Genomic DNA, 20412 nt, shown 5'->3' on the forward strand with positions numbered 1-20412 from the left:
CAATTCTCTGGGCAGTCTGTTCCAATGATGACAACCCTTTCAGTGAAGGAATTTTTCCTAATATCCAATCTAAACCTTCACTGGTGCAACTTGAAGCCATTTTCTCTTGCCCTGTATCTTAGGAGGAGAGATCAACACCCACATGTGTACAATCTCTTTTCAGGTACCTGTCAAGAACAATAAGATCTTCCCCTCAGCCTCCTTTTCTCCAGACTAAACCACCCCCATTCCCCCAGCCATTTCTAACAAAACTTGTGCCGCAGATCCTTCACCAGCTTAAACTCATAAATACATCACCTATAAAGTTTCAAACAAACTGATTTGTCATTAGTGTGTACTGACCTTATTTCAGTTCAAGTAAGAAGGCAGCAGTATGAAAGGACTCAGAGGTTTCAGTATTTATTGCTAATTATTCACCCATGTAACTTTTCAGAACTATTTTAACTAGACCAAATTGAACAGTGTTTACATGAGCATTTCTTTCATTCGCTGTAGCATAATATACACACGGTCACATCAAATAAGCTTCAAATACATAGTCTCATTTTATCATTGTCCAATTCTACTCCTCAGTGCTTTCAAAGTTTTCTTCATGATTGGTGCAATTTCTTCAATAAAAACAAAACAAAGACCACTTAGATTACAGCTATGAGCAACTTAAAATGCTATTAGTATAATATTAAGCACATATTAGTAGGCAGAAGATTAAAACAATTAAACTGATCATCTTAGGAAATGCCACTTACTTTTGGTAGGCTTCTTTCCATCTTGAATCATGACACCTGAGCTAGAACTTCTACAGTTGCCAGCAGGTATCAGATTTGATAATGCGTTATTTCTATCTCTCACTTCTGGAATCCCTATTCTTTTAAAACAAACAAGTAAGAAAAAAGTTAGTGTTTAATTTCAAGTTACTATTTGCTTTGGCTTATTTTGAAAAAAAAAAAAAAAAACAAAACCACAAATCAAAAACAAAATCAATAGCCTGATTGGACACATTTAAGAGACTTTCTGCATTTCAAAGTCCTAGGATAATTCAGGTTAGAAGGGATCACAGATGACCATCTTTTCCATTTTAATTCTTGAACAAGTATTACATTTATAAGGTTTCATGTCTCTTATTAGTCTTTAAAATTAAATGATCAGAGTTTATGACAAATCAAAATGGCCAGCAATACCACTGTGATCCATAATGTCTTGCACTCTAGTTTGCACCTTGTGTTTATTTTCCTCTTTGAACACAGCTGAACTGCTAACTAGCTCATTGACAGAAAATGAGGGCAAATGTTTAAAAACAAAACATCTAACTGGCTAGCAAAAGGCACAATAACAAAACATCATGCTGGAATCCTCAATCAACAAGACATGGACTGAGGCAGATACACATACAGAGCTGATGCCTCATGCTAAAGACCATTAACCCAACATAGCAATAAAGTGTCAGCACAATGTCACCAAATGTGAAGCAGAAGCAGTCACTGAGGATTCTGCCAGCACTCAGTATCACTGCACACTGTCTTAGAATAGCAGCCTGTTAAGGATCTGCACGTCTGCATGCAAATCCTTAGCAAGATTTTTTAGCTCCTGCAAGACCAGCTTCTCAAGTGAGAATTTCAGCTGTACAAATTCTGAAGCTTAAAAAACCAATAGGTCAAAGCATTGAAGTTTAACTCGCTGTGCCTATACAAACCCTTTGGTTCTCAAGAAGGCAAATCAATGACCCTCTTACAGCTTCATGTCTGAAAAAAAAAAATCACGAAAAGCTTGGTCTACATCAATTCAGCTACTGGTCCAGAGAGTATTGGAGCACAAAGGACATATGTACTTGTATGCTACTGTGCTTGAAGCACCTAAACTGGAAAGGCAGGTCTGTCACAATAGAGAATCAACCTCCCACAGAGCAACTGAAAGCAAAAGTACAACTCAAAAGTGCCTTAAGCTACTGCCTTGGTGGGGGACCATCTTTTCATTGGAAATAGCAACAGTATTGGAAAGAACCTTCCAAATCTCACCAGCTAAAGGCACAGTTATGAAAATTTATCTGGTGTAAAAGCTGAGTTTAAGAAAATTCTTACATTAAGGTTGCCCTTCCTAACCCATACTTACAACCACCTTGAGGAGCAAGGCTGTTTGACTAAGCTTCTGAAATTCACAGGGTAAAAAAAAAAAAGTATTAAAAGCTCCTGCAGTTCATTCTGTATCACACCAGGCAGCTGACTGGGATTTTATCAAAGCAGGAGAACATGTGAGGCTACTAGGCAGGTTTGTACACCAAAACACCAACAATGGAATTGCCCCAGAATGCCAAGCAGCTTTAGTGCAATCTGGAGAAAAGAAACAGCATTCACTTATGCTCCAGCTGGGAGGGTGAATTCACTGGCACTTTTGAGAAACGTGCAATGACAATGCAGAAGTGACAGAGGAGTACACAAGACTTAAAAGGCAAGTTTGTTTCTAGCTACTAGCCACTTACAAAAAGGAAAGTAAATAGAGTTATTTAGACCTTTAAATTATTTTGCAAGCACGATTTTGAACTGACAAAGATACAAACTCAAGCTAAAAGCATAGTACATAGCGCTTACTTGCACTTGGGGTGAAGCTGGATGACAGGTCCTGCTGTCCCATGGATTTCTTGCTGTCGGCAAATGTTCCTGGGTGGTTTTGCTGCACCAGTCACATAAGCCATTTTTACTTGCCTGCCTAATATAGAAGCAAGGAGCAGAGGATCCATGGTTTTTCATGTCCTTTATGTCCAAAACTCTTTGCATTGCTGCTTAGAATCCTTAGTCCAACCAGGAAGGTAAGATTTGTCTAACACATAATATTTGCAAGATACACCAACATATTGTATTAATGCATGTGTTTATTTTTTTAAGCAAGTTTTAATTTAAGAGTAACAGTGTTCATTCTTGATGATTTCTCCTGGAAGTACAACATTAATATTCACTGCAAACAAATCACTGAACCAAATATTGCCAAGAACAGCAGAAGAGATTGTGTTTTGTAAGGGGAAGAGCTAACCAGAGTTTTTACCTTTTGGTTTCTCAGACTGAGCTGAAAGAATAACTTTGGTAAGGATCTTCAGTTTTTCTTCTCTCTGATTAAACAATCTCCAGTACATTTCACGCCAAGACTCATATTCCAGAAGGCTCTCATCTTTAAAATCTCTTTGGCAGTGTTTCTTCCACAAGTGGTCAGTCTCTTTTATAAACATCTAATTTGAACACAAGATACCTTAAATCAGAGATTTAAAAATAATATTTTCAAGAGTACCTGTTCTCTGAGCCTACAGACACAACTCAAACCTTTGGTGGAAGAAGGTACAGAACAAATCCCACCACACGTGCTGACAGAGGTACCCACACCATGTCAATACCATGCAGGGACACTGATTACAGCCTGGAAATCACACAGCTTCCACAAGCAGAGCTGGAGTCAGTGAGCCATGTTTACAGGCTAGACTTGTGTCTACAGCAGAGGCTCAGGCCACTCCAGCTCTCAACTTGAAGCACACAGAGGAAAGGCTAACTTGCCCTAGGAAGGACTGCACACTCAGAACATCAATGTCCAAGTGCATCATGGAGCTCGAATCCTGACAGTGTAGAGAAGGAATCTATCACACACATGAAATCGCACCCCAGCTGCTTCCTGACTGATACACCTTGCAGGCTTAATAGTCTGTAACGTGAAAACAGGTGGTTCAGACTTTCCCAGCTATTTCAGTGGTAAATACTATGGTCATCTTCTTTTCTTTCTTATTTTTAGAAACAGAAACCCTCTTCTATACATATTGTCATCTACTTAATCATCAATAGTAATATTCCTGAATGTTTTAAACTTCAGAAAGGGAGACTTGATAATGACAGCTGAATTCAAAGAAATGAGTATGCAAGACAGAAAAACAGTACAGCCCGTGGAGTAGTGGATCTCTGTGGTTCCCCAAATTTAGCAAGGCAGAATTTACCATATTACATTTCTCTATTCGAAACAACTGTTCTGGTGTGCAACGTGTTAGCACAGGCTCAAGAATTTCAAAGGGCACACCTCCTGCTTCTTGTAACACTACAAAAGAGGACAGTATTTTCAGTATCTCACTTATTTTACTCAATGGGTAGCACCACTCGGACAGTTTAAAAATAAAAACACAAGTAAATTTTAGCAAGCACTAACACAACATCCCATGTCAGGCTATGAAAATACTTATAAATCAGCAGTTCCATACTGACTAGCAGTTATACTTGAGGATGGATAAAGATGGGGCAATGATCACTGCCCCATCTTTACTGATATGCATCACTTCCTCCTCTGCCTATGTAAGGAAGAAAAGAATGCCTTGATCACAACAAACATGGAGGGCAGGGGCAGAATTTTCAGTTTATCATTTATAGAATATTATTTTAAGTAAACTCAAACCTTCGAAGTCGCAGGGGAACCCCGAAATAATGAAGGGAAGTCAGCAAAGCAAACACAGGTCCGATCAATATGATTACTGCTACGTTTCTCCTTTATTCTGTCTAAGATGGCAGGTTTTATACATTCTCTATAGTTTACAATTACAGATACATTTTCATTGGTACATGACACAGGGAAGAATGCAAACACTTATTGTTTAATAGACTGTTTAAGGGTAGCCACTATGTCCACACCAATTACGATACTTACTAACTACTATGAAACCGTTTGACCCTTGTTAACACCTTAAGTGAAATTTCTAAATGCGACACACTCTTGGCACTAATTTTCCACCTGCGCCACAACTCCTACAGGCCTCAACAATGTGGCTCAGTCTGGATGATTCAACCACAGTCTATATCTCCTACAAACCTTTAAAACGTGTAAGTTTTCAAAATAAAGCTACATTTAGCACAGTCATCAAACCATTTCTGCAAGTGCCTTCCAACCAAGTCACCATTAGTAGGGAGGGACAATATATTTTAGTGTGCCACTAGTTGGCATGGAGAAAAAAAATCTCATCCCCTTAGAGCCAGAAGTGCAACAAATCCCCTGCTGTACTCACACTCAATATTGTTGTGAAGCATGCGGACACACTGCTCATACAGCGTGAGCATCTTCGAAAGGTAGACTGCCTTAGAGCCAGAGTAAACCTGCATTTTAGAGTTCAGTCTCTGTCCTGTGAATTGGACTGTATCATTGACTTGCTGGGGTGCCTCTACAATGGGTACTGCTGATACTGCAAGCAGAACATCAGGGAGGTTTCACAGTGCTTTAAACATTCAGCTCTGAGATAAACATATATTACTTTTATTTACAAATACAAAGTATTTTCTTAATACAAAGTTACTGCATTACAGCATGGGACCCTTGCACTTACTGTAAATTTCAAAAGTTCATTCACCATCATCTAACTCCAAGATGTACACTGCAAGTGAGCTGCACCAACTCAAACCAGTCTTGCATTTTTATCACCAGTCTACATGAGCTGTATTCACACCGTGATTGTTCTGTTATCCATGCACAGAACTAATCCTCCTGAGTTATCTTAGAGAAGCCAGGAACTGCAATAGCAGCAATGTTTCAAGATCCCAGTGACAGGAAACCACTGAAACATCAGAAGAGCTACCAGGGGAATCACTAGTACTTTATGTCACCTACCTATAATGATGCTAGTGATTCCTATGCCAAAGCTAGACCTAGTGCCTCATATATTTGTTTTACCTAAGATAATTTCTGCTAAGACTTTGCCTGCTCTAAGGTATAGAAATGAGTAAAGATAAATGAAGCCTGTAGTACTGCCACTTGATTTATACCTTCTCCAAGTATGTGGTAGCCTTCCTCAGTATTCCTTTACTCAGCAAGCCATAAGAAGGAAGGCCTTATAATTCACTTCAGCTTCAACATGATTTCTACAAATGAGAAAGTGAGGCCCCTCTTTGCCATGGACTCATGAGCTAATACAGCTTATTGGAAAAGGCGATAAAACATTTCTACACAGAGCTGTAAAAACCTGCACTATTTCACATTTATCAGTCTTGTATATTACTTACCTGTAAAGTCTGCTGTACACGAGGGAAATAATTCTGAGAGGCCTGGCAGAGTTTTAGGTAGGGGAGTATTGAGAAGCTCCTGGAGGGACACCAATTTGGCCTGTGCACAGTAAAGGAAAGATTGCTTCACTATTATAAATTTGGGGTTAACCAGGCTTAAAATAAGCTACAATAAACCCCCAAACATTTATGCAAATCCCAAAATTAACTAGGATAACTAGAATTCTTGCTTTTCTACACTAAAATTTACTCAACAGATTACTTTCCAGTATATCCTTTCATACTCCATTTACCAAGACTATACCACAAAAGGAACTTAGTGGGATACCTGCAATTAGGCACACAGAAAGATTAAAGAACAGAGTAAATACGTAGAGCTAACAGGTTTTCAGATAAATCACTGTTGAGGCATGCAGTGAAGGAGGCAAAACTGCAAGATGACAAAAGCATAATTCTAAAATACAAGAAACAGCTTTATATCTGGTCCTATCAAGTCTCCTAGATCATACTCAATAAGCCATGTAGCCTAAAACATTCACAGCTAATCCCCTAAAAAGGGATTTAAAGATGCAGCTACCTGTTAAGTATGGGTCCCTACATATTGATCAGGTGCAACATCTAATTTGGGTCTCAGGTGTCTTCCAATTGCAAGTCAGGCACTTAGAGCCCAAAACTTGCATTCCCTGCATTTCATATCTAGAATAACTTTTCACAATTGATGGAATATCAAAGGGTTTTCTTCAAACAGTTTATGTTAGAGTATCATACATAAGGCTCTACATTAATATTTTCCCACCTGGGACAGTAGATACCACATTCAGATTGCAGATCTTCCATAATAAAAAAAAAGCCTGAAGCTTTCACATCATGGTGAAGATTAAGAATATGTATAATCTAGTTTTATATGCAATACTGTGGTTTACTTCAATGCATTTAAAGAATGTTCAGTTCCACTACAGACTTTAACATTCACTATTAAAGAGCCACAGCATCTAACAGAAGGACTTTTCTATACACAAAGAGCTGCAGCAGCCACAAGCCAGGATGGTTAGGAAAGAAAAAATGTGGACCTCTTTCCAAAGGTAACTGCCTTTGTATTTTGCAAGTCAAATGCAGATTAGTTGGTAAGGACGAAACACTACTGTAATGTTGGAAATAATGCTAAAAATACAAGTAATCCAATTGCAAACTGTATCTCTTTTTTCCCCCCATTATTGTAATTATTGGCAATTGCAATGCAGCTGATACACCAGATTAATGCAACCTGTTCCTTAAAATAAATACAGATAAATTTCATTGAAATTAGAAATCCAAAGCATTTGTTTGTCTGCAGTTTATCTGCTGTTACCTCAACCCTGTAGTGCTTTACCTTTTTACTGGGAATTTCTGATTGATCATTCTCACATTTTTTTACACCTTCAGCTCCCTTTTTTGCCTGAGAAAGTTTTGAAGTCTTCTGTGGTGATGAGCTGTTCTTCTGTTCACTGCACTTTTTTGGCCGTGCACCTGTAGAGCAAGCCTTTCTCTTTCTTTTGTTGGTAACCTCATCATAAGTAAGATAAGATTCAAAAGACATAGTAGGGGGTTCAAATTCCTCATCACTAGACGATTTGGCTTGGTCTTTCATGACAAGATTTTGTTTTGGTTTCTTCACACGTTTAGGATTTCTCTGTTTGGAAGCATCCTTACTAGACTTTTCCTTCGGGGGCAATAAGCCTTCATTAGCTGCAGAGAAATGCTGCTTTTCTGAAATCTTCTTGCTCTCTGTGGAGATGCTCTCTTTGAACTCACTTTCTTTAGCCTGAGAATTGGTACCCTGGGAAGCATGCTTAGAACCACTGCTGCTACATTCTTTATTATCACATTCTTTTGGAGACTCAGAGTTTGTACTTTGATGAGTCTTTTCACTACAAATATACTCTTTATTCAACTTTATAGAAATGGGAGAACTATTGGAACTTCTAAAGGCCAGTACAGATGTTTCAGGCTTCTCTGAAGGCTTAATCTCCTTGGAAACAGAAGATTTCATCTCACGTTTTTCTTTTTCATTATTTTTTCTTCCCCTGTGATCACTGCAACAATAAAAAAAGTACATCCCAGTCTGAAGCTGATGCTAAATTCTTAAACAATCTGTTTTTCTAGTATTAGTAAAACTAAAAGCATAAAATCACACCATGTGCCATAGTTTGACAAAACCCAGAATTTAGTTCTGCACTGTCTTCTTATTCTTCCATCATCAGCACAGAATCACAGAGCTCTTGGGTCCAACACTGCTAAATATTGAAGCAAGAATTGATAGCAAAACAAGTGGGGAGTAGGGACAAAACCCTGAGCAGGAAAACAAACCTGGCAGTACTATCTGCTTATAACATGCTGGATACCACTTTTCACAAAGCTTCCCTGCTTGCTTTATAACAAAGACATGGCGCTTGAAATAACTAGGAGACAGAAAAATTTACAAAAGGTTCTGTAGGTGATACAGATTAACAGGTCAGACTTTATGATTTATCACAAGTTCTGGTATTTTACTTTCCTGCTGCTTGAACATTTTTCAGATTTAAAATGGACTAATTTAGTCAAATTATTCCCTTGGTTTTCTCACCTCAACTGTCTGGAACTGTTGGAGCACCACAAAACATCTAAAGCAGAGCAGGCCTGGCCATGGCAGTGGTGGCTGCTTCAGTCTCAGAAGAAACTGCATCTCCTCAATGTGCCTCCTCCAGTGTTGGAAGCCCCTCTCAGCCCACAAGAACATTACAAGAAAAACCTCTATACAACCACAGTACTGGAGAGCTGCCTTATTTAAACACCACCTCTGGGAGGAAAGAGCAAGTTTCCCAATTTCCTGAAGTGCAGAGCAGTGCCCCTCACGGTTTAGTCCTGTTTGCACCAGCTGGGACCTAAGAACTTGTGCCAGTCACAAAAAGCAGCTGAAGTCAGGTTGCTGACTGGCTAGTTGACCAATAATAGTTTGATTGTTTTCCACATATTTTACAACTGCATTCTCATTTCCTGCATTCAATTCACATTCCAATTCAATATACGTTTGTCATTCCAAACACCTTCTTAAGTTTCCAATGTGTATTTTAAAATTACACTACAGTATAATTAACTTTAAGGATAAAAGTTCACACCTACCTTTTACTTTCTGGAGAAATAAGCTTTTTCCATTGTTTTAACAGATTTTTAGCTACATTCCCAGCAGTGGCATGTTCCCTAAAACTCTTAACTGTTTTTTCTATGCCAGTTTCCTGTTGAAGATAGTGCAAGAAAGATGGGCAGAATAAATCACAAGTCTTATTCCAAAAAAAGCCTCCTCTAAAACTGCTACAAACAGTATTAGACTAGTATTCAGGGCTGTCCTATGGCAGCCAAAAAATAAATGCCCTCCATTCTGCAAACTGAAGGAAGTAGTTACTTATAACCAAATACAGGGAACAAAATGCAGGCTTAATTCTTAAAACTAAGATAAGTAGTTTTCCTCCATTAAATGTACATATTTCAAGAATTTCACTTCTCTCAAATGCTTAAGCCCACAAAATGCATCAATTCAAATTTCCTTTAGACTTATGAAGTACATTTGAGCATATTAGAGAGCATATATGTTGGGCATGGTGTAATATAAAATACATCTCAACCAGTAGTAAAGGGTTGAGGGGTCAGAGCAGCAGAGTTATTTTCACAATATCATTGTGTCTTCAAGTCTCATTCTAGTGTGTTTTGTTTAAGCAAAAATATCTTGCAGACTTTGAGTGTTTGTAGAATCACAGGTGATTTTAACCCTGTATTATCAACAAGCACGTCTGATTCACAAACCCTCACTTTTAAGATGCAGGCAAAATATGGAATTCAGTAGGTTCACTGCAACCTGTGAATGCTCTTGCTAACTAGTGAAATTACACTCCTGTGAAGTCTCAGCTATACACGTTACTCCCACATGATCAGCTCAGCCTCTAGAAAGGGCTTCCTTAAATTCACTTCAAGTATATTTAGCTTACGTATAATTTGAGCAATCTGATTTGGTAAGTCAGTTATTGCAAACAGATGGAAGAAATCTGCTGGGACTACTTCATAAAGCTATTTATGTTCTTCAAATGCATTAAAAATATGTGGAGCACTCCACTGTAAGACATCACTTTCCTCTATTTGACTTGAAGGCTCCCATCACAGTCTGTCCCATTATAAAGCACGCAAAATTTCTGGGAACGTGAATCATCTGCCAAAACTCTTTGTCATTTTAAGAAACTAATTGCAATATGAGATTATGGTTTTTTATTGGAAAACAAAATAAATATTGCTTTATTTCAGTAGAAGTCTGCCTGTATCTAGGCAGCCAAATGCCGTTACCTGAATAGGCCATCCAAATATCTTGGCAACTATATCTTTCCTCTTACTCTTCAAAGAATTCTCTCACAAAACCCACATTTTTCTTGTTTTCAAAACACAGACACATTGTTTATAATAGCTAGAAGCTTCACAGATGAGTGTGAGAATATCTAATATAGAATTTGATAGGATGCAGCTTGGATGAGGATAAAAGTCACAGGAATCTTTATTTGGGATTCCTGATCATTAAATGCAATAACCTAACTTTGAGCTGCTAATGAAAGATGGAAGAGTTAGACAATTGACCTAAAGAATGGCTCACCCATTCTTATTTGCTTTAAGCATTGATTTAAGGCAGTTTTACAGTGAAAAGAAGCCAACCTGATTAGCAAAGTTTCTTCTGTATGCTCAGTTCCCTGCTCTGTATTATCACTGTTGACAGAATACTGCATTTATTAAGTTGGATGACCAGCTTTTGGAAAATGAATCTAACCAAATAGGATATAAATTCAAAATTATAAAATGCAACATGTTCACCACTTGTACAAACGCACACTCTTGACATTTACATAGTAATTCACTACAGAAGAGTTTAATGTATTATTACTGATCACTTACCACTAAAATATCCAGCGATAAATCCAAACCTTGTAGTACTTTAAGTGTTTTTATAATCTGGAAGGAAACATTAGATTTATTGTTCTAAAAAAATACTTGGAAATTTTATTCTGTTCCTCCCATCCTCATTCACATATTTAATCCAAAAATACACAATAGTGTTAAAAGGAATATCCAGCAATTCCTGGAAAATGTCAGCACTCCTTTAGTGCACATCAGGGCAGTGTTTGCAGTCTGTGCTGTGAACCAGTACGGTCCTGCCAACCCCTCAATTTCAGTAACAACAGAAAATCCAGTAAATACCTTGAATTCACTACTACAGTAAAAATCAGTAACACAGAAGTAGAGGCTACATATATATGCCTACTCATCCTGTAGCAGTGGCCCTCATTTGCCACAGAGCCAGTACAAAAGCTGCATTATGCAAAGCCACCAAGCAAAAATCGGTAAGCCTCACAGTCAGCAGCCCTACTCCATCAATCCAGGCCAAGAAAGGACAATAGAGCTGGTGTGAGCCCAGACTCCACAAAATAAGGTTTTGAAAACATAACTGCAATTTGAACTTTAACAAAACAAGCTCAAACTAGAACAACTGTTTTCTTTTGCACTGTCAAATCTTGTACCTGTTACAAAACTCAACACTTACATAAAAGCAGGAAAGATTTTTTTCACATACAAAATGCTCATCTTCCTATGAGAAGTGTTTTAATAACAATGAAATCTCATTTATAAGCAGATTATAAATTTCAACAGCAATATAAGCCAATTTATTTGGCAAAGGTTATATAGTACCCCGGAGTCTTGCAGCTAACCATACACAGCAAATTTGTCTTATCTTTCTGTCATCATTTAAGAATGGCATTCCCCAACTTAGTGCTGCCACTGAAACACTCCCAACCACACACATGAAGCTATCTTATGGAGACTACAGAACTAATATACAACTGAAACAGCAGCATTTCAAAGGGCTTTCACAGAGCCTGAAATACCAGTCAAGTGTTTCAGATCATTGACACTTCTCAGTGTAACAGCAGGAACACAAAACACACTACCCAGAAATCTTCTGACAACAATAACAGCTATTTTAATTTAAATAACCAATGAACTGTCATTGATTATATTAGATACTGCTTCTGAAATGGCATTGCAGGAGGTGGAAGAGGTACTAAAAAAATGAGTGGCAAGGTCAAAGAAACAATTTACAAATTGCACTCCAGAGGTATATTGCTCTATTGCACCTCTAAGTTTCACTGTTCCTATACTGCATTAGAGTAGTGGAATACCATGCTTGACACTGATTTTCATTGTGTCCAGTGGGCTCTATCTACACACGCCTGGCATGCAGTTCTTCTGTAAACCATCCACCCTGAAACAGTGCTTCGGAGTCTAGACAAGTACAGGAAAAATGCTTCACAGCCTGGGAAAAGATAAGGTAAGACATACACCTAGGCCCAGAGGTAACAAATCAAGTCTCTCCCAAAAAGTTCAGCTAGCTACAAAATGGCAGGATACCTACCAAAAAAAAAAAAAAAAACCAAACCAAAAAACTTCCTTACCAAGAATTCAGAACCAGCACAAAAGCCATATGAAGTTCTGCTTATCTTTAAGATAAGGCACTCCCAAGAAAAATAGTAATTGCTCAAAATGTTAACATAGTTTCTAATGCTTGAGATGATCAGTGTCAAGTTAGTTCACTTTTATTTGATTAGAAGAATATATATCCTCATTGATTTAATTTATTTTGCAATGTAAAAGGAAGTAACCCACTGCTGACATGTTATATTGTGATATTTAACATGTCTAGATAATCAAGCAGTGCAAACCACTGGGAATAAATCCCATTTATTTTGCCAGAGACAAACCTATTTGTGGAAGAATACTAAGGGATGTTTTCATCAAGAGAACAGGGGTATTGAATAGTTCCTCTTGATGGATTTTGGACTAAGTTAACTCATAAAGCCAAGCTGATTTCAGAAGAAAAAAATCAGGAAGCAGCCAATTACTATTCATACTACTTCAAAACAATAGGCTAAATTACAAAAAAAGTACCTAGATGACCAGCATGTTCAAAAGCAGTCAACACATTTTAATGAAAAACAAAACTTTCAAGTTTTCTAAACTACAGACCACACTGCTCATTTTGGTTACTTGAAATACGTATCACATTTGGAAAGTTAAGACAAAGAACACTGTTTCATTTTAAAAAACAGAAAAAATTGATCAGACATACTGATAAGGTTTTCAGAAGTGATACCAACCACTTAGAAGCAGGGAACAGCTCAGGCTGCAGGGGAATCAGCAGCTCTGCCCATACAGGACTACAGTACAAGACTCCATTCTGTAACTGGACAAAGTAAACAGCCACATCCAACCTGCCAGTAGGAATCACACATCTCCAAGTTCTTGGGATTTAGAACCAAACTTACTTATAGACACAATCAGAAAATATGAAAATATAATTTGTGCCAAGTATCTGTAGCAGCAGAGTACCTTTGTATTTATCCTATTTGCTAGACATCTCTGATTTCTCTACCAAAGACAAAGCACAAATACCAAGCTCCTGTATCTATCAGGCTTTGGAGAAAGGTGCACTGTGAAGCACAGGACACAGTAAAGTCTGTCACTAAAACCAGAGCTCTCTAGAAACACAAACTTTGTTGTCATGATACTTATATATAGTATACCATTATAATTATTGCATAAAATAAGGAAAAATGATGAAGTCTGTTCTGAGCAGGCCTTCAAAAAAAATGAAGACTGACTATTGAGGGATCTTTCTCTAACCATTTCTTTCACCATGGTATTTGTGGCCTATCTGGCTTTTATCTCACTGGACTGGATCTGATAATTTCTTTATGGAAGACCTTCCATATACACATAATACATATGTAACCCTCCACTGCTTTTCAGACTGTTTTACCACACATACCACTATCTGTTATATCCTGGTGGAAAAACTCTACCAATTTCAAAAGAGACTGTAAACTTCATAAAAAATTTTGAAGAAAACTTATCTTCTATACAATTCCTGGACTAGTCTACATAATTCCTAAGTATTGATCTATAAGGCATGACTGGGGTTTTTTTCTATAAAATACATTCCAAGAAAAACCAAGACCTTGGTTTTCATGCAATATAAATAGGCAAAGCCTTATGGACAAACTGAGAGCTGGTACCCTCTCTGAGTGGTGTGAGACAAAAGCAAGCAAAGATGCAGGGAAGAAGGGAAAGCAGGCTGGAATTTAGAAGGCAGAGATCAATAGAAATGAGCAATGGGAAAAGAAGCATGTATGCAAATAAAATTTTCCCGGGGCAAAATGGAAAGCAAAGTGGTAACAACAGCTGCCAGGTGCACTGGGTTTGGTCATTTCCCACCACACCAGGGTTGCTCCATCATCCTTTATACAACTGTTGTGCAGTCTCCTCTCATTTTCCTATCTGAATCTGGAACCTCAGGAAGGATGGAACCCATTAACAGGTTCCCAGACCATCTGTCTTCAGAGGACTGACAACATTTCTCTACAGTAACTCCTGTTTTCTCTCCTTCCTCACCCAATAGCTGCATTTCTCTTTCAGAGACCTCCCTATGATTCTTTAGCTTATTCTCTTGTATAACAAAGCCTGTGGAATTCCATCAAGTCAATAACTTCTGGCTGAGCTCGACAACTCAATTGAAAGAGCACCAGGACTTTGAGGAAAACACCTTAAAAAAACCCAACTCTGTCTCAAGCAAATAATCCCTATGACCTCAGCTAACCAAAACAAAAAAAAAAAAAAAAAAAAAAAACACAAAACAACAACAAAAAAAACAACAACAACAAACCCCACCCAAACACAGTTGTTCACCTAAAACAATTGCTTAGTTTTGTTTTCAGTGCCTAGTTTTGTTTTCAGCTACTAAATCTAATGATCTGTTTATTACACTAAAGGAGCTTTCTTCCAGTCATCTTACACAACACAGAAATGAAAATACTAATCACACACTTTACCTTGGCTCTTTAGTTTCATGAAGTTATGCTAGCCAGAACTACAACCATTCTCTGGCTATCTTATTATCTTTCCAGCTTGGCAAGTGTTGTTTTTAAAAACAGTCCTCAGAACAGGACATACTATTCCAATAATTGTCCCTCTAAAGCTGTATAGCAATAATAACATAACCCTGCTAAGCTACCCAAAGATAGCATTTACTCCATAAGCCACTGCACTCTACTGCAATTTCATGCTCAACTGGTAATACATCAGAGCTCCAAATCATTTTCTGAGTCAATGCTTTCCAAAATACAGTCTCCTATCCTGAGTGACCTATATTCATAGCTCCTAGCTGTGACTTTCCACTGAGCCATGGTAGAACATGTGTTGTTCAAATGAATGTAACCTACCACATGATCAAATTTGGTTTCTAGAAGGGACTCTCTTCATTTGATACAAATTACTTCAGTATGTATAGCATTTCCCCACAATACTTGCTTGCCTTCTAAATTAAGGAAGATTTCAGTATTATCACGTCACAAAGAGATGCATAATCACTCTCCTACGCCCCCAAAAAAACCACAAACCCACAAACCAACATTGTCTCCTGATGAGGTCTGGAATTATTTTTGGCAAGTGCAACTGAAATCAGTTTTATGTATTATAGCAGACCCATGACACTGCTAGTCTAATCAGCATCATACAGAAGCAAGTCAAATGCCTTGAAACTTGCATATATTTATGACAATTAGTGTCAGCCAAATACAATTTGAGATAAGTTTGGCAGAACGTATCTGTCACTGGTAGGGACACGAAAGAACCACACTCACTCAGGTTCAGAGGTGAGCAGAGAAAGAGAGAGTTTATTATGATTTGGGATTTAAATAGGATTTGGAGTTGATCAAGGATTGGTAGACGAGAGGAACACTTTTCTGACCCTAGTGGTCAGTTCAACAGTCCATCACAGACTGGCATGAAAACAATCTACTTGTTTGTGTTACATTTGTGAGAGACTCCACTAGAAATATGTAAACATCATCAGAAGGCTAAAAAATCAGAGCAACACGTACCTACGTAACATCTCATTGAATGGTATGGATCATGGCACCACCATTTAATTCTTCATCAGTTACATCTTAGCATCATACAGCTGCTCAGTGTGCTCCCTTATGATCAATGCAAATGAAGACCATTTCACTGACCTTTAACGCTAGCAGAGTACTTTTTTCCCGTACCTTCCCTAGAACCATAAGCATCATTCAATACCTTTTCTTTCTTTTGGCAATTCTCTGAAAACTCAGTGGGTAGCTATCAAACCTCACACATTAAGAAGCTTTTGAAATGGACAACTTATGTTCTGAATGGTTATCAAAAGCTTTTTAACAGTATTAAAAAGTCCAAAGACAAATATTCTCAGTATAGAACAGAAATATTTGACAACAACAATACTTGCCTACATACACATCTGTAATATCGATCTGTAATTCTTTTCACACATTTCTAGAACTCTCCTCTTTGCTTTTGAAGATACTAACCACATAATTTATCCTACTAGATTCAACTTCTCTTAGGAGTACCCTTCATGACTGCCAATTTACAGCTATCAGTTTCTCACTTTCTTAGGAGTTTCTGCCACTCCTTAGGTCCTGTTACCCATAAATGCTTCTTCTCACTAGACAGTTTCACCAGGGACAGAAGTGCTGCAGCACCACCATTAGCTCCTTTTCAGGCAGCACCTACATGCAGCTATGCGACATAAAAACATTGTATCTTCTCCCTTAATGAACAGAAATCAGCCAGAGATCTTCTCAATTTTCACTTTAGCAGAATGCTTTGAAACTTACTGCTTTGGGATCACTTAAAAAATAATTACTTTTAGATCTCCTTCTTTTCCTTTCCTACCTCTTGTTCCAAAAGCATGCCAACACTAGTCCCAAGTACTAATTCAGACACTGTAATAGCTGATCATTTATGTCACAGAGCAAAACATCTTTAGGTTCATTGAACTGCAAATTAAAACTTCTGAAGAAGCACCTGCACAGATATTTGCATTCTAGACAGATATTGTCTACATCACAGGCATTGAAGAAGATGAACCATTATTGGCTATGAAAATCAGTATTTCCTCTATATGGATACACATACTTTGAAAACATACTGTAGACACGATTAGTAGCTAAGTTTCTCATCAACTACCAAATACAGTGCCATTTCTACTGCTGCCCTCCGCCCCCAGCCACAAACTTTAATAGTTTTAAAGCCTTTGAAGGGTAAAAGTGTCCTGTATTTTCCAAACGAATGTGACCCTCCAAAAAAATTTTAAAAAAACAACCCATACTAAGCAAAAACCACATCAGTGCTTTGAATACACCTTCTTCAGTCAAACATAATTTATTATTTCATAAAATATTGAGCCAATTTGGCACCCGCTACTTTGCTTCTATTTCCTTGGCAGTGCCGGCTGATACTCAGACAGCGGGGCGTGCCTTGGTGTCCTCTGCCCCACGGCCTGGGCTGGGGAGGGGGTGTCCTCTCCCCCGCAGCCTGCAGCCTTGGGGGAGAGGGGAGGGGTGTCCCTTTCTGCCCCACAGACCGGGGGGGTGCCCCCTCTGCGCCTCCAGTGCCCGGCGCAGCATCAGCACCTGCTCTGATGGCGCTCCCCGCTCATCCCTGCCTGCTTCTGGTGTCCTTTAGCTGCTCCTCGCAGCTGACCTAGCAGCCTGGCCGCCCTATAGCGGTTGTTTCGGAACACCCTAATCCTTCCTGGACCGGGAAGAACAAGAAGGCAGGGAGTGACAACCCCCGCTCCTCTTGATGCGCGCCGTTAAAACCAAGCAGAAGCACCTATTTCACACAGAAAAGCTCTTACAAGCACAGAAAAAAACAGCCCAGCAGCGGCCGCGTTGACATTCCCAGCCGGCCGCCTACCTCGGCGGGCTCCCGCGCACAGCGCAGCCGCTCCCGCAGCCTCAGCAGCCTCCGCACAGCGCTCCGCCCCTTCTCCGCCCCGGCGGCGGCACCACTCCGCCCCTTCTCCGCCCCGGCGGCGGCACCACTCCGCCCCTCCTCCGCCACGGCACCGCTGCCGCTCCGCCCTTTCTCCGCCACGGCACGGCTGCCGCTCCGCCCTTTCTCCGCCATGGCACCGCTGCCGCTCCGCCCCTTCTCCGCCACGGCACCGCTGCCGCTCCGCCCCTTCTCCGCCACGGCACCGCTGCCGCTCCGCCCTTTCTCCGCCATGGCACCGCTGCCGCTCTGCCCCTTCTCCTCCTCGGCGCCGGGGCCCCTCCGCCACCCCCCGCTTTTTGTAGCCCCGCCCTCTCCGCCATTGGGCGTTCATCCGGGCCGGCTGGTTGTTCGCTCCGCAGCTGCCGGCAATAACAGGACGGAGTTACAGCACAATCACTGCGTGCTTTTCTCTGCCCCGCATTCGAGCGCTCAGTGCGGTACCGAGCAAGCCCTGGGCTGAGCCCGTGCCGAGGAGTCAGGGAGCGGCCTGCCCGGAGAACGCCACGGCGTGCCCTGTGCCGCTGCCGGGGCGGGCCCGTCGGGGCGGCCGTGCCAGCCTCGGAGCAGCCCCGGGCGGGCCCTGTCCCCTGTGCGCCAGGCGGGACATGGACAGTGTCACTTGCTGGTGCTCATGTGTCCTGTTACCTGCGGTAACCCCGAGGCCCGTGGCATCCCTGGTGACTGTGCGTGGCAGCGAGGCTGCCCTGTGGGAGGGTGCCGTGTGTTGGGGTAGCGAGGCCGAGCCATGAAGACGCGACTGCCGCCCACAGACAGCCCAGTGCGGTCCTGACTCGGGCTGAAGGGGACATCTTTAGGTCCTGCCTTATTTACAGCTTGATGCCTAAGGCGCCTTTTTTTTTTTTTTTTTTTTTTTTTTCCGGGTCCAAGCACTTTTGGGCCCTGCAACTTTCAGCAGGACTCTCATGGACTACCTAAAAAGCTTATGACAGGGAATCAGTCTTTGCTGCTGTGTGAACTGCGCATCTAAAACAAGATCTCCGCCATGGAGCTTGCCCGGGCTGAGGATGTGCTTCTAAGACTCCTAAGCTTAATGAGTCCCTCTTAAAAAAATCTGTGTGTTTGCAGAATTTCCTGTGAAGGTACTATAGATGTAATGAAAACGGGTACGCAGAGCACTTCTCACTCTTTAAAGAGGTGTTTGGGAGAAGTGTTAAAAAGAGGTGCATTCATTCTGAACTACAACGGAATTTTACGTCGGCAAAAGTCTGGTATTTTCACGTTAGGATTGCTGCTCTTGCAAAATAGATCTTAGTACAGCTTGGCACACTTTATAGCAAATTCATCAGTAGAGAAACAAAAATAGCTGATAGGGCAATACAGTAAATAGAGTACTCAGGCTGGAAATGGAAAAAATCAATCTAGGTCCCTGGTGCCAACTGTCTCTCCATTTACCATACTCATGGGGTTTTTTTACAGTAATCAACTCATCTTCACAGTATGTAGAGACTTCATCAACCATGCCTTAAAATAGGCCATTCACAACTAGTTACTCTTCAGTTTTATGGCCCAAATAGTATAACGTTATTTATACAAAATGGCATTGATGCAGAAGAAATCTTCAGAAAAATTCATCCCACACCAGCATTATGATTAAAGTCGTTATTGAGTAGGGAAGTTGAGGGCCAGATTGTCATTTGGATTATGTGATTGAAGCTAGAATTCCCATATGTTGTTTGAAAGCCTAATTATCAAACTACTGGACTTCCTGGGATAAAGATGTTCTTGTTGCCCAGTTGTTCTGAAAAATCATGATTTCATGAAGCAAAGACAATACTTAAAATCTCGTAAGTTTTCCTAGAACAAGCAAAATATTTTTAGCCCAGACCTAACTGAAGCACTTTTCATATTGTTGTCATAACTGTCAAGAGGAAAGAATTCCAAGTTTACTCAGTCCTTCAAAACTGCAGCCAATGCTGATTATTACAAGGATTTGTTTGTTTGGCATTGATGCGTGACTCCTCTTAGGAAGAAGTGGGCTTGACATACAGACAAATAGAGCTTCAAAAATTGTTCTGACACTATATGCTCAAGGGGTGTGTTGTACCATCAGCTCTGCTGAAGGCTTGCAAACTCTCTTCTTACCTTTAAGGACCTCCCCATGCCCTACTGCCAGTTCTCAGTGTGTTTCCAAGGAAAGACTGAAACCAGAAAGAGGAATAGGCTTTGTCTGAGCTCAGGAGAAGAGCCTGGTGAGAATTTCAGGGGATGGATCAATGAGGCTTGACTGGGCAAAACTAGGCAAGGAGATGGGAGCAAGTGATCCAGGTCTGAGTGACCCAATGGGCTGGGTGCTTTGCTGAACATGGTTCTTCAGAGCCACCCCTGTGAAATCAAGCAATCAAGTCCTGTGCATTTGTTCCTTACAATGCTGGTTTTGCATGTATTCAGGAGCTTAAAAACCCCCACATTTCTTTTATCTCTTTTTTGAAAAGACTGCAGTTCCCACTGAAATTCAGTATGCTTT

At 40.1% G+C, this 20412-nt stretch overlaps 1 protein-coding gene across 2 annotated transcripts; it reads right to left on the reverse strand.

Moving 5' to 3' along the window:
- Positions 1 to 383: 383 nt before the first annotated feature.
- LOC136287829 (elongin-A-like) lies at positions 384 to 18183 on the reverse strand. Of its 2 annotated transcripts, XM_066180552.1 has the most exons (11): positions 17847 to 18183; positions 10950 to 11006; positions 9144 to 9256; positions 7375 to 8077; positions 6006 to 6105; positions 5018 to 5191; positions 3965 to 4062; positions 3034 to 3214; positions 2583 to 2700; positions 747 to 865; positions 384 to 608 (listed from the first exon to the last, which is right to left on the reverse strand). In XM_066180552.1, the coding sequence occupies exons 1-11, from the start codon at positions 18156 to 18158 to the stop codon at positions 550 to 552; spliced, it is 2034 nt and encodes a 677-aa protein (XP_066036649.1). In that variant the 5' UTR covers positions 18159 to 18183; the 3' UTR covers positions 384 to 549. The 2 variants fall into 2 exon arrangements, with proteins under 2 accessions (XP_066036649.1, XP_066036650.1); XM_066180553.1 differs by lacking the exon at positions 5018 to 5191.
- Positions 18184 to 20412: the final 2229 nt, after the last annotated feature.

The sequence above is a fragment of the Chamaea fasciata genome, unplaced genomic scaffold (assembly GCF_029207755.1).
Source record: "Chamaea fasciata isolate MVZ Bird 193981 ecotype frontalis unplaced genomic scaffold, bChaFas1.0.hap1 SCAF_3, whole genome shotgun sequence".
Lineage (NCBI taxonomy): Eukaryota > Metazoa > Chordata > Aves > Passeriformes > Sylviidae > Chamaea > Chamaea fasciata.